General features: G+C 44.6%; 5 protein-coding genes across 6 annotated transcripts; 3 read left to right on the forward strand and 2 right to left on the reverse strand.

Moving 5' to 3' along the window:
• Window positions 1–146: 146 nt before the first annotated feature.
• Window positions 147–962, reverse strand: RpL35 (Ribosomal protein L35). Its single transcript, XM_001354505.3, has 3 exons — window positions 847–962; window positions 535–671; window positions 147–474 (listed from the first exon to the last, which is right to left on the reverse strand). Exons 1-3 carry the CDS (start codon window positions 847–849, stop codon window positions 243–245), a joined length of 372 nt encoding a protein of 123 aa, XP_001354541.1. The 5' UTR covers window positions 850–962; the 3' UTR covers window positions 147–242.
• A 195-nt stretch (window positions 963–1,157) lies between these two features.
• Window positions 1,158–2,221, forward strand: Rab18 (RAS oncogene family member Rab18). Its single transcript, XM_001354504.4, has 3 exons — window positions 1,158–1,364; window positions 1,516–1,948; window positions 2,014–2,221. Exons 1-3 carry the CDS (start codon window positions 1,306–1,308, stop codon window positions 2,113–2,115), a joined length of 594 nt encoding a protein of 197 aa, XP_001354540.1. The 5' UTR covers window positions 1,158–1,305; the 3' UTR covers window positions 2,116–2,221.
• Window positions 2,222–2,516: 295 nt separating this feature from the next.
• On the reverse strand, window positions 2,517–7,378 carry LOC6901184 (RNA-binding protein 25). Of its 2 annotated transcripts, none has more exons than XM_002133849.3 (6): window positions 6,906–7,377; window positions 6,589–6,830; window positions 5,281–6,430; window positions 4,382–5,213; window positions 3,717–4,312; window positions 2,517–3,607 (listed from the first exon to the last, which is right to left on the reverse strand). In XM_002133849.3, the coding sequence occupies exons 1-6, from the start codon at window positions 6,966–6,968 to the stop codon at window positions 3,512–3,514; spliced, it is 2,979 nt and encodes a 992-aa protein (XP_002133885.2). In that variant the 5' UTR covers window positions 6,969–7,377; the 3' UTR covers window positions 2,517–3,511. The 2 variants fall into 2 exon arrangements, with proteins under 2 accessions (XP_002133885.2, XP_015041447.2); XM_015185961.2 differs by lacking the exon at window positions 2,517–3,607 and having other exon boundaries at window positions 3,843–3,924; window positions 4,052–4,312; window positions 6,906–7,378.
• Window positions 7,379–7,867: 489 nt separating this feature from the next.
• On the forward strand, window positions 7,868–10,286 carry Sirt4 (Sirtuin 4). Its single transcript, XM_001354503.3, has 2 exons — window positions 7,868–8,452; window positions 8,529–10,286. The coding sequence occupies exons 1-2, from the start codon at window positions 8,272–8,274 to the stop codon at window positions 9,293–9,295; spliced, it is 948 nt and encodes a 315-aa protein (XP_001354539.2). The 5' UTR covers window positions 7,868–8,271; the 3' UTR covers window positions 9,296–10,286.
• Window positions 10,287–10,611: 325 nt separating this feature from the next.
• On the forward strand, window positions 10,612–12,115 carry Coa7 (Cytochrome c oxidase assembly factor 7). Its single transcript, XM_002133848.3, has 3 exons — window positions 10,612–10,811; window positions 10,942–11,231; window positions 11,287–12,115. Exons 1-3 carry the CDS (start codon window positions 10,712–10,714, stop codon window positions 11,677–11,679), a joined length of 783 nt encoding a protein of 260 aa, XP_002133884.1. The 5' UTR covers window positions 10,612–10,711; the 3' UTR covers window positions 11,680–12,115.
• Window positions 12,116–14,047: the final 1,932 nt, after the last annotated feature.

Consider the following 14,047-nt stretch of genomic DNA (forward strand, 5'->3'; position numbering starts at 1 on the left):
CTTTACGTAAAGATTATTTACGACAGCTGGTTGAGCGTTATGAAGCCATTAGGAATCGAACCACAAAATCATTCATAAGTTGAGGCACACGCGTTTTTCACACTTCAATTTGGGACGCTCCCAGCATGGCAAACAAAAAGTTGTAATCACATTAAAAAAATTGTTTATTTTTCGTTTTCTTCTATTTGCTGGATAACTCTTAACGTCCTCAAGAAATGCAACAGAACTAATTGTTGCAATATTTATGCCTTGACGGCATATTTGCGCTGAGGGAAGATGGAACGCTTGCGAATTTCCTTCAGCGTCTTGCGGTTGGCATCGCGAGGCGACAGAGCCTTGCGGATGGCGCGAGTCTTCTTGCGGCGCAGATCCAGGGGCTTGTACTTCTTGTTCTTGAAGACCTTGCGCAGGTTCTCCTTCTGCTTCTGGTGCATGACAATGTAGACGCGAGCGATCGCCTTGCGCACCACACGGCTGCAAAACAAACAAGTCGGTAAGTCTTGAGGCAAGGGAGCTGGGCAAAACACTACTTACATCTTGGAGAGCTTGGAAGGCGCTCCTCCGGTGACCTTAGCCACACGCAGATTGAGGAGCTCATTCTTGAGCTCATCCAATTGCTTGGTGAGCTCCTTCTTGTCCTTGGTTCTCAGCTCGGAGCACTTGACCTTTACCTGAGTGAGGCAAAAAATCATCGAATTATTAGTTATTCAGAAAGCACTAAAACAAATATTATTCTCATCACAAATTAGGTATTGCTGTCTTTGATTTTCACACATTTTTTTTATGTATTATGCACGGATGTCTGTTATTTTCATAGATTATTTTTCACACAAAATCGGCACCAACCATTTTTCTCGCTGGTCACGTCAAAAAAGAAAGAAGAAACGATAACTGGTTGACGTCAAACCGATTTCGGAACCACGCAATGAACCAGCGCGCTGGTTCAAATTCACTGTCATCGAACTAAAGTCGCTTTGGTTCATTTTGCTCTGGATGCATGGAAACTCTTATAACTAGGTGGCATATTTGCACTAAATTTTTTACGATTATTTAAAAGAAATCTGAGTATTTCGTTCAGATATATATTGAATATTCTTCGACAAAAAGAATATCGATGCAAAGAATCGGTTCATTCTGAGCTGCAATTTAGACTTATCGAACTCATTGCAGCGTCGAGCCATGTAAACAACTCGCAACCTTGCTCGCCAAAGATTCGCTGTATATTTAGATCCGCAATAGTTCTACAAATAAATAAGAGCCAATGAGTTCTTTAAAAAAGCACAACAGACACATTAATTGATAACAATGGCTGATAGGGCTATCAAGCTGTTAGTCATCGGAGAAAGTGGTGTAGGCAAATCCAGGTATGTTATATACATATGTATATATATATCAGTGCCTTAGACCTGCTGCGTATATTCCATATACGAACGCCCTTCCATTGTATATATACATATATTTACGCACCAGATATAAGCTAGAAGTTTCACTGTTTGCATCATGTTTTTCTAATAGCTTAATACGGCGCTTTGTCGAGAACAAATTCGACGAGAATCATGACGTCACAATTGGCATGGACTTTAAAAGCAAGGTGATGAATGTCGACGGAATTGACTACAAAGTAGCACTCTGGGACACTGCGGGAGCCGAAAGGTTTCGCAGTCTGACACCGAGCTTTTATCGGAAGGCTCTTGGCGCCATCCTGGTCTACGATATCACGAACCGCGATTCCCTGGTCAAACTTGAGGCCTGGCTGGCCGAGCTGGACAGCTACAGCGATAATCCCAACATAGCCATAATCGTCGTGGGAAATAAAATCGACCAGGAGCGTGTTGTCGATCGCGAGGAGGGGCGCAAGTTTGCCCGAAAGCATCGTGCACTCTTCATCGAGACCTCGGCCAAATGCGACCAGTTCGTTAGTGATGTGTTCAAGGACGTTGTTGAGAAGGTAACTGATTACATGGTGAAGTTTGGTATATGTATGTTCAGAAATAATCCATTTTTCTCTTGCAGATTGTATCCTCGGAGTATTTTGGCAACGGATATGGCTCCGATGGCATGGATATTGGAGGCAATGACGTTCACGAGAAACCTGCCTCGACGTGTAATTGTTGACGTTCGTGTATTTCAACCAGATGTTATGTGTGCTTTGTCAAATTTTTAGCGTGTATTTTCTTATTTGTTTCAATATCATTAGCATAAAGTCAAACTAACCCTTCAATTTGTTTCGCCTATAAAGCCCATGCTCGTGCATTCAAGCTATTTTGTCTCTAAGGATCGCAAACACTAATAGATTCGAAGAATAACTCCAACTGTCAATACTTATTGGAAAATGTAGGACGGCTCGAAGTTCTTTAATCTACCTAAATCAAAACATTTGTTTACCAATGAGCTCAGCGAGTGACGCTTATTAATAGCTTAGTAATCGGTTCATACATTCAGATTCACATACATAGAAGGCAGGGAATGCACAGTAGGGCTTATCTATATCTCATTCTAAAGGTAATAACCAGCTGTAACGTGAGTTGCGTATATTCATATCCAATATTAGGATTTATGTAACTTGTACACTATATATTCCTGCACTCCGTTTATCCTCCTTCCACCTAATGATAAATATTCCTGTTTTTACCGCAAATCGTACTGTAATTTGCTTTCCCTCTCTCTCTCTTCCCAACGAGATACCATCCAGTCGTTATAGGGGCGCCACTTGACGAGAGAGAGTGATAGCGAGCGCGTGGCAGGGGATTCACCTTGTCTTCGATCTGATCCAAAGGAAACATTCTGTCAGATGTTATATCATATTTTCTTCCCCGTCATTAACGAAACCCAAAAATATATTAAGCTGATTATCCTTTCATTTTTTGTTTTTATTTAAATGACATTTCTGTTTTCTTTCAAGTCAAAATGTTCTTTTGTGAACTACATACTTTCCGAAAAAATAGCGTACAGAGTAAATTGACTTTGATGTCACTAGTGAAAATTAGGAAGGATGTAGAATAGCAACACAAGTCCAATCGGCACGACAGTTTATGGTAGTTTCTAAAATTATAATGAAGGTGCATTGTAATATATGTATGTATACTAGTACGATATCCCCTTTTCCATCTAAGCGGAAAAAGCCTTAACAGTCACGCTGACTGAAATGTTCATGGGTTTGCGACATTGTGGTTTTCGTTTGGAGCTGGTTTTGCTTCTGTTCTTGGTGTCTGTTTGTTTTGTTTTACTCTTCGAGTAAGAGTGTATTTACATTTATCGGCGATTCGATGTGGCAATTACCGCTATCGCTAACAAGGTGGATTGAGAAGTCGTTGAGGATGCGCTATTGCTTAAGAAAGAAGGAGGACGCTTATAAAACAAAGCTCGACATTTGGCCGCAACAATTCCCGGAGCATGCCCTTTATATACATTTTGTAGTCGTATAGGTTCCGTAAGTATAACTTAAGATCTATCAACGTATATCGTTCGTCTCTCGTACAGCACAGATCTGGTCGCGATCCGGTTGCCTCCTCTACTTGCCCGAAATGCCGCTCTTTTTGGCATCCAGTTCGTAAATGAGCAGTCGCCACATTTTCACTACAAATACCTCAGCTTCCTCATCCAGTACCTGCAGGAGCACCAGCACCATCAGTGAGCAAAGTGAGTGAAAGAGCAGCAGAGAAATTAAGTTTGGATTAGTTTTCAGTTAAAGTTAAGCGGCTCAACGGACAGCTTACCATTTGCACATCGTCCAGGATGCTCTGGGGCTGGCTGCCGGCCAAAACTTTGGAACATATAAAGTCCACTAAAGTCGGCTCCGGCTCACCAATATACTCAATGATTTTCTTATTTATCCATGGACGTATTTTTCGTTCCATTAGACCGCTATCGATCTCGTTGCGGTCAAGTTTATAATTAAATAGTTCCTCCTTTTGCGTGGGTATCCTGTCAATAATGCTTTTTATATGGCGCCGTTTTTCATCATACACCTTTGCACCATTCTCATCCTTTTTGGTGTTTGTCGCGGCAGCATCTGCGCTGTTGGTCGCAGATGCAGCTGCATCATTCTTACCGTGTTTGCTACTGTGATGTTTGCCGCCCGATTGGCTGCTGGCGTTTGCGCTGTTGTTGCTTTTTCCGCCGCTCCCACTCCCGGACGACGCTGATCCGGACCCAGAGCCCCCGCCAGCTTGGGCTATCTTCTGGCTAACAGCAGCGGCAGCAGCTGTGGCCGCAGACACGGCAGAGCTCTGGCGTTCCGCAGCAGTCATACTGCTGCTGTTCCCACCGCTGCCAGCCTGCTGATCTTGCTCATTGCTCATGTCGTCGTAATCTTTGTGTGGGATGGAATTAAATGTTAGGCAATGGTTCATGTGATTGTGCAATGGTCCCACTGTCTTACCTAGAGGAACCAGCTTGCGCTTCTTGGGGTTGATGTTCTCGTCGTTGTCGTCGTCGTTGACGAAGACTCCTGTGGCCTCGATCTTCTTCTTCTTGAGGTTGTTGCCCAGAGTGAGCGAGATGAGCGGCATGGTGATGGGGGGAGTGGCCGAATGGACCATGACCGAATCGTTCCCAGCCGCCAGGTCATTCATGGCACTCTGAGAAGGCGTGTGGATGTCGGCCACAGAGTCCCTGGACTCGCTATTCTGCCGGCTTAAACTGTTTTGACGCGACGGCGACTTTTTGTTGTTGTTCTTGGCATAGGCACTGGCATTTGAGGCAGTGTCGGCTATTGAACCATGATCATCGTTTGATATGGAATCATCGTTGTGTTCAGCCAGGTCTGGATCGTAGGCCACCATTTCCTTGCGCCGTTTCTCCGCCGGTATCAGGGATGGGTCCTGGTTGTCAGCCGTCGCGGCCCCTGCAGCCGATTGCTTAGCCAGGCGATCGCGCTGGCCAGCTACTGGCTCTTGGTTGACGGTTACAAGAATGCGCGGTTCGTACAGCTTCTCGATTTCGCGGCGGGCCTTCTCGTATTCCAGCGAAGGATTCTCGAACTCACCGCTGAAGATTTTGGTCTTCAGTTCGGCTAGTTCGTCCGCCTCCTTTTCCCGGTCCTTAGAATCTGCATCCGCTTCGCGTACACGCTCTGCCAGACGCTGCTGGAGCTCCCGACCTTTATAGTACAGCGAGTCGTCGCGTTCATCGTCGTAATCTTCGACGAACTCTTTCAGGCGCTTGGCATCGCTTTCCCGCTCGTCATGACGCATCACCTCCTTCAGGCGGTACTGTAGAAAGAAACGAATGGAATCAAATGAAATAGTGCATGACGTGTGTAAGGATGAACTCTCCTACCTTCTCGTTCTCCTTGCATTTGCGCTTCTCGCGCATCTCCCAGTTGGAGAGGCGCTGCTGGTAGGCGACTTCCTTTTCGCGGGCTTTCTTCTCTGCCTTTTTGCGCTCGCGCGTCTCCTCCTCCATTTCCTTCTCGCGCCGCAGGTCGCGAACTGGCTTGAGGATCTTCTCCTCGCGCTCGCGCTCTCTGTCCCGCTCTCGTTCTCTTTCACGCTCTCGCATCTCATTGCGCTCTCGTTCCCTCTCTCGCTCCCGGAGCTCGACACGCTCCCTCTCGCGCTCCCGCTCACGTTCACGCTCGCGCTCACGCTCCTTCTCACGGAGTTCACGCGCCTCCCTCTCCCTATCACGCTCCCTCTCACGTTCGCGCTCGTGATCCTTGGAACGGGATTTGGACCGGCGACGTCGGCCCTCCTTCGTTTCGGGCCGTCGCTCCTTCTGTGTCATATCGATGGTCACGGGCTCCTTGCGGCTGCTGCTACTGCGCGCCGAGACGGAGACGGAAGCGGAGCCAGTGGCAGGGGCAGGGGCAGTGGGGGCCGAACCGGTTCCAGTCGAGGCAGGTGCTGTAACATCCTTTTCAACGATCTCGACAACGTCGTCAACTTCGGAGGCACTGGCCTTTCTAGTGGAAGATTTGCGCTCGCTGTCCCGCTGCTGCTTCTTCCGCTCCCTGTCGCGCTCCTTCTCCTTGCTGGCGGCCAGCTTCTCCTTTTCCTTCTCTTTCTCCAGCTCCTTGCGATGCTCATCGGCTTCCGCACGTTTGCGAAACTTGCCGATCTCGCTGCTAATCAGATTGCGTTTCTCTTCCTCCAGTGCATTTTCGTTTAGGACCTTGATCTTGATGTCATCCTCCCGACGCGTCTTCTTGTTGCGGTTACTACTCCCATAGAGATCACCGCGAGTACTCCCATCGAAGCCTTCGAACTCGTGCTTGTGCTCTTCGAGCAGATCTTGCATCTGGTTGACGGCACGTTCGTCTTCAGTCTTTTCGTCCACAGCATTCGCTCCCTCACCGTTCTTGCATTCTTTCTCCTTGTAGTCTTCGATGAGTACTTTATTCTTCGCATCCACCTTGGCCACCAGCTTCTTCCCATCGATTTCCATCTCGCTGAGCAAGCGAACGGCCCGCATCGCCGCAATAGGGCCACTGAAATAATGCAAAGTTGCGTGTTAGAAGAGTATCAGGTATCACGTACCAATCACCAATGACAGACAAACGAGATAGAAGTGAACCTTAAAGTGTTCCCATTAGGGCGAAAACGTTCACTGCTACCTTGGGTTCGTCGAATCACTGCGTAAACCTACTCGAACTCGCAAAATCCGAATGTGGAGACGCGCTTCCAGTTGATGACCATGCCGCAGGTGGCGAGGATCCGTTTGAGCAGAGCCTCAGGGACCCGTTCGCTTATGTTGCCCACGAACACGGTTATGATTGGTCCACGGAACTGAGGTTGTGGCTCCGGCGGGCGGTGATACACTGTCGGCTGAGAGCTGATTGTGGCTGAGTTGCGAAAGCTGCGCGGCGGATTGCCCATGGACTGCATCATCTGCAAACATAGATGGAACCGACCATATTAGTGCTGTTGGCCGACATAGTCGATGGAATTGCAGGTTTATCTTACGTGTGGTGGCGGAATTGACGCATTCATGTAGGGCGGCATTGGAGGACGCGGGGGGTAGGACATTTTGCCGACTTTTCTTTGCTTTCGCCTTTTCTATATATTTTCCAAATGTTGGCGTGCGTGCAAATATAAGCCGACAGAATACACACACACAGTTAAATGCAACCACACACAAGCACACCACAGCGATACGCGCAAACGCCACACAGGAGAATGTGTGTTGTTATGTCGGTAAGCTTTACTCCACTGTATAGCCGAAAGTGATGGCAAATTTAATCGACCATTGACTTTCAACTAAGTTTATTATGAGTGCGAAATTTTTCGTACACATACAAAACTACACGTTAAATTTATTTAATTGTCTTCTTTTTACAACTCTGCGGCCGCTGCTGTAGAGATGGCAAAATTTCATCAAGCTGCTATCGAAACGGATAGCGATATCAGGTACAGACAGTGCACGATTGCCACACTTGGTGATTTTTTTTTGCGGTTAGGGAAGGTACATTTTGGTTAGTGCTCGTGCCCAGCAAAAAAATAATCATTTTCCTTTCTAGTATTAATCGGTATTTTATACGATTCGATAACAACACCGTACTCACATCAGCAAATATTTCCATTGACCGAATCAGGGATGATATTCGTATGGAAACGATAAAAAATATGCTATATTTTGTTCGATGGAAATTATTGCTCAGATCAGCAAAATATAAAACCGATAAATACTTGAAATTCAACCGATACATACTGGAAATGCAAAGATGGTATTTGCTGGGCACGAGCGGAATATTTTTATATCCTATCTTTCGTCGACATGCTGGCATAAAAAAATGGAGGGAAGCAAGAAAATGTGTCAGTCGGCTAGAAAAATGAAATAATGAAGACAAATTTAATCTCATTAAGCAGTAAAATGAAAGCCGAATATATGGATTTTATAATTTATTAGCAGTCATTTCATTAATTTATAAGCAGTTAAAGAACATGTTGATTTCATTTCTGTTTCACAAGAACCGATTTATCCAATATTGCTAGGCCTTTACCGTGCATCGTTATCTTCCAGTGGCACAGCGCCCACAAACAATACATTCTGGCATAATGTCATACAAATTTGAATTTTCAACTGATTTTATTGGTAAACAAATACATAAAAGTGAGCGTGTGCACCTGATCATTCTCTGTCCCGAGCGTATATACATATGGCTTTCAATCAATGGAACATTTTGTAGATCTGAGTACTAGGCTTTAAGGTTTTTATTGCTGGTCTCACTCTCTCTGCAATTGAAGTGTAGTGAAATGCGATGCATTATCGATAGATCAGTGTTATGTAATTTGCATAATATTCTATAGGATATATAAACAAAACAAAACAATGCGAGTAAATAACTTACTTAGATTTCGCAGCACTTCTCTGCAGAGGTGCAGCATCAAGCAGCAATATGTGCCACAGCACAAGCCGGCGCTGGACGATGATATAAAGCGGCTGGAGGATTTTTTGCTCTCAAAACCAAATGTAGTTGTGTTGACCGGTGCAGGAATCTCAACGGAATCAGGTGACTTATATTGATCAAACATAATTAACTCTAGCTGTACGCAGAACAATCATGAAACCCTTGTTGCTTTCACCAGGTATACCCGACTACCGTTCGGAGGGTGTCGGCCTGTACGCCCGCACCAACCACAAGCCCATTCAGCACATGGAGTTTTTAAAATCGTCCAACGTACGCAAACGGTACTGGGCACGCAACTTTGTGGGCTGGCCGAGCTTCTCCGGTAAACAGGCAAACGCAACACACCATGCTCTGTCTCGTTTCGAACGCGAAATGCGCATTCAGTCGGTGGTCACCCAGAATGTCGATCGCCTTCACACCAAGGCTGGCACCAAAAACGTGGTAGAACTGCATGGCAGTGGTTACGTGATAAAGTGCCTGTCCTGCGAGTATCGCACTGATCGCCACGAGTTTCAGCACATATTGGCCTCCCTTAATTCCACCTTCAATAATGTGCTGGAAATGACCCGGCCCGATGGTGATGTGGAGATTCCACTCGATTATATAGAAAACTTCAAAATACCTGACTGTCCGCAGTGCGGTGGCGATCTCAAGCCAGATATTGTCTTCTTCGGGGACTGCGTGCCCAGGCAGCGCCTCGATAAGATCGCTGAAATGGTCTACAATAGCGACGGCCTGTTAGTGCTTGGTTCTAGTCTGCTCGTTTTTTCCGGCTACCGCATCGTTCTGCAGACCAAGGACCTCAAGTTGCCGGTGGCGATTGTAAACATTGGAGATACGCGGGCCGACCACTTGGCTGACATCAAAATTTCGGCCAAATGCGGCGATGTGATACCTAAACTGTTTGACTACCGCACGAGCGGCTCGGCCAATAGCAATAGCTAATATTTGTTCTAACCGACGCCACACTAAGCGGAGAAGGGTTTGTTGATGACAGGGACACTGTGCTGTAGTATCACAACTTTGTATGTCTTTATTTACCCCGATAAATTACAATAACTTTGTGTGTTGAGGATCGACTTTGACAATAACGGCGAGATCTGTGTCTCAGTAACAAACGCCCTCTTCGGTCATTAGCAGGTTCTACAGCGCCTCAGGAGATCGTTCCCTTTCTAGGATGCAGGATATTCCTGTGCTGAGTTATTCTGCGGCTTATACACATCGAACTCGTAGAAGGTAAACGAAGGTGAAGAATAGATCCCTCTCGGACAGGACTAGAAAATATTCCTGATCAGCCTGGGAATTCGGAATCGTCAATGATTGCTTCCTTTAAGGTTTTTTAGTTTGGCGATTGGGATTTTTCCCTCCGCTGCAGGGGGATCAAGGTCCTAAATGTTGAGATGATTTCGCCCCTGAAGTCAACGAGCTCGAAACTACACGACAGTCAAAGTTTTCACCATAGAGTCACTCATCTTGCAGGAAAAAACGGCTCAGTTGTTTTTGTTGTAGGGGCGCCAAGGCAAGGACACTGCTTCTGGTTTCTGCTAGATGCGTCGTTGTTCGGGAAGAAGATCGATGAAATCCGGTCGGCAAGGCCTTGCCGTTAGCATAGAGAACTGCATGCTTTGCAAAGCCGCAAAGGCTATTGTGCCAATAAATCTGTGCCACCGGGTCAGTTTCATATATGTCAAGTCATTTTTTCCCTTGTTAAACTTTAAACAATTAACAATACACATGTTTAATCGCCGAAAAAGTAGAGCGGTGGGAATTTCAAAGATGTGAAAAACCGATTCACACCCGAGTCAATCCACCATCACAAAGGTTTGTTCTGAGCTCAGATCAGCCATTGCAACGTTGGTTTGACCAAGATAGCATATAAGTGTGAAAACTAAACTTGTTTGTAAATACATAAATATGCATGCATTGTTTTTGTGTATTCATTAAATCTTTTACTGGTCTCCTTTAGAAATAATGGAAATTTGATCTGAAATTTAAAAATTTTTGAATGCGATTTTACGCGCCAATTATTTGTTTTGCTTCTTTTCATTGTGAATGTCAATTATTTCGGGTTGCATTTAAAAACTATCGGCTAAGTATCGTATAAAAACGTGCGGACTAAATCATCTCAGGAGGATGGAAACGGATTTTTGGACAGTAAAACCTTACGGATCATCACAAAATAGCTTGTGTGAATAGAGTATTGTAGTATTGTATCAACTATATCTACTCTTTTTGCCGTTTAAATATCGATATGTCGCGCAAGAAAAGCAAAAAATATCAGCTGTGTTTTCCAACACTTGTCACAAAAGGCCGAAACTAACACAACATATTTAAAGTTTATGTTAATTAAAAATTGAAACAATGGCATACGACTTAAAAAAGGAGTCAGATGTAAAAGAGTACATCGAAAAGCTGGGCATCGAGTATCGATTTGGCTGTTATTCAGAGAAGAAACCGGAAGGTAAACACATGCAAACAGCAATAACAACTCTGCTATAACCTATGTTTTTGTGCTTACCTATTTTAATTACAAAACAAATCGTGACCTGAGATAACACTTTCATATGTATATGCGTGAAATATATTCGCAGCTTGCCACCTGCTGGGAGACTATCTTGAGGGCATCAAGAAGGACTTTGAAAAAGCGTCAAAGGTATACAAATCGACTTGTGACGATTATGGTTACGCAAAGTCCTGTTATAAGTTTGGCAACTATAGCATTTTGGGAAAGGGAAAAAGCGGCAGCAAGGGTGAGCCCCGAGTGGCGTACCAGTACTACGAGAAGGGATGCAACTTAAACGATTCCGATGCCTGCCTCCACTCTGGCCTGTTGCTTGTCTCGCGCTCCATGCCCAAAGAGATTGACAGAAATGTGCCCAAGGTGAGTTGAGTACGATCTGAAGATTTTGTCTGACCACCTCTTACTAAATATGCAGGGTCTGGAGTTCCTCACGAAGAGCTGCGACATGAACAATGCAAACGCCTGCTTTTATTTGTCCGGGATGCACATCTCTGGCATTCAAAAAAGGACAGAGTCAGGTGCCGTGGCTACCGGCAATGGACCCACGCCCGCCAAAACGCTTAAGGACTCCGACTACATTTTGCTCAAAGACATGAAGAAGGCATTTCAGTTTGCCCACAAGGCGTGCGAGTTGCGCAACGTGTACGCGTGTGCCAACCTAAGCCAGATGTATGCTCGAGGCGACGGTATCGAGAAAAACGAGAAAGAGGCTGAGAAGTACAAGAAGCTAGCTCTGGAGTTACAGGAGGAGATGAAGAAGAAGCAAGAAACGCTCGGCTTTCAGCAGGGCGTCGGCATGCCAAACTGATTCAACACTATATCCATTTCTACACGTGTTTCGTACTGCAGTAAAATCGAGCACCCAACTGTCTTCTCAGCAATTAGCAATTACTTCTGTTTCTTCCCCCACTTAGTTCAATGTATCGTTTGCATGTGTGTTGTTTAGTTCCCTGCCTTACTTTCCTCTTCAATCTGACCATTGTGGTTCTACGAACTAGCAAGTGTGTTTTTAGTTTCAGTGTAAATAGGGGGCATGTGCGTTTTTGGCATGTGCACGGGAAAGAGCGCGCGGCGGACGACGAAAACAAGATCGGCGCTGCGCAATCGAAGACAAGAAAATATTAATTCCTAGACTTAATTGTTACTGTTACCAAGAATGACAAAAAAAGAAAAAAAATCTTACATAATTATGTTGATACCCTTATTTTAAATACAAACAAGTCCAGCCAGGACCATAGACCAAACTTCGAGGCAAAACTGCTGTTTCCGTGTTTGTACATATTCTATCTGCTCCCGTAGAGATAGACACAATCAAAAAGACAACAAAGCACTGGTGATTTATGGAACGCATGGTCAATTATCTTTATTTGCGATCGCCATTTGCCGTGACTGTTACGCGTGTTCAATTTAAAATCTATTTGAATGTATATGTGAACACAGTGCGTCACAAAACTGTAGCACAGATCAAAGCCCAAGGTGTCGCGACAGATGTCCGTTATCCGTTAATGAAATATAAGTCTTTAGTTTTGTTTATCTTAATTGAGTAATTTAAAAATATCTATTGATCTCTAGCAGGAAAGTGAGACCAGTCAAAGAATTAATGCTATTTTAAGTGCACTTCGCAAACGTCATAAGAAATGCATGTCCTTTATAAATCCCTTTTCCTCTATGAAAACTTACATAAACATTATCTGTATGTAAGTCGATATTAGGAGTTATGGATGCAAAATTGGTTGCTTTAGTTGTTATAGTCTCTGAGATCTAGACGCTCTGTCTAGTCTCTGAGATCTAGACGCTCATCTGGACGGAGGGACAGTCGGACGACGCGGCCATTGATGCTGATCAATATATATGCTTCATGGGGTCGGAAGCGCTTCCTTCTGGGCGTTACACATACATATCCACTTCCATCGCAAATCTAATAATCTAATATGCCCCTTTACTTTTTGATTATCAGGTATAAAAGCTTAAGTCGGTCCCCAAACTTTTTTAAACCAGTACAGAATTTTATGTCGCTGTCATAATGATTGCTGTTGTTGTATAGCCTTAGCTTATAAGAATTCTGATCTGCAGTAGGTATTTTTTTTAATTTGGGAGCAGTCCGACCATCACACTAAAAAAGAACTCATATCAGGGAGATTTGATGCGATCAGCACTCGGTCGCTCACAGCTCCTTCCACAATCGGGTACGAGTCTGGGACGCAAACACCTTTTTTTGCCAGCGGTCTGCTTTTGTGGGCTGTCGTCGGTAAACGAAGAATAAATCTCGGCCCATTGGGATCAGTAGATGTTGAAAAAAGTACAGAGGCAATAAACGCTGACCCTGAGGATATGATTTATTGACCAGGACGATAAGCTGGGTTTCTCATCTTTCGGTTTTAATTAAAACTATATTTAATGGCGAATTGGACAAGATTTGGACTGGGGCTAGCCATGGTAGTGCGATGTTCGAAACCAATAAGGTAGAAATATTTATATTTCTACGGACAAATTCACCCTTACATTTTTGAGAAGCACTGCCTTTTTGTGTACGTTTGTAACCTTAGAGTGGTTGACAATCGTCTGATCTACTTTCTATTTTAATAGATTGAAGCTTAATTAATAACGCTTTTGTTCAATTAGTGGCTGCTTAGTTATAAGCGTCCGCCAACATCCTCAACACGCTCGGCCTGGCTGTTCGTGGGCTTATTCATATTTCGCGGCAACGGTAACGGCAACACCGACAGTGGAACCTGTCACGCAAACTTAACAAAGTTTGAAAGACAAATATATTACGACCAGTAATCTGTTTGGAGAGCCCTTCTCATATGCCGCAGTCCTGATAAGGTGTCATGGGAAAAGCTGATGTGGCGATGGGCAATCTTGATGTGGATAGCCCGTGGAAAAGTTGCCAATCGATGCGAAGTGGACGGTGCCAAGCGATGGCACGAGTTTGCGAATAACTCCAATTAGTTGATCGCTCTAGCATGACCCGACCTTTGGCTATTGGATGCCATGAAAGAGCTGAACGTAAATACAACCTACTCTGACAAAAAATAAAAAATAAAAAGCTTACGAACAATGCATTTTAGAATCCCACCCCCCACAAACACACATCAAAAGCCTTATACACATCAGAATACCATGCAATCTGTTCTTGAATGAATGTTTGTATTAGTCTAAAGTTAGTCAAACGG

This window comes from Drosophila pseudoobscura, chromosome X (genome assembly GCF_009870125.1).
Source record: "Drosophila pseudoobscura strain MV-25-SWS-2005 chromosome X, UCI_Dpse_MV25, whole genome shotgun sequence".
Lineage (NCBI taxonomy): Eukaryota > Metazoa > Arthropoda > Insecta > Diptera > Drosophilidae > Drosophila > Drosophila pseudoobscura.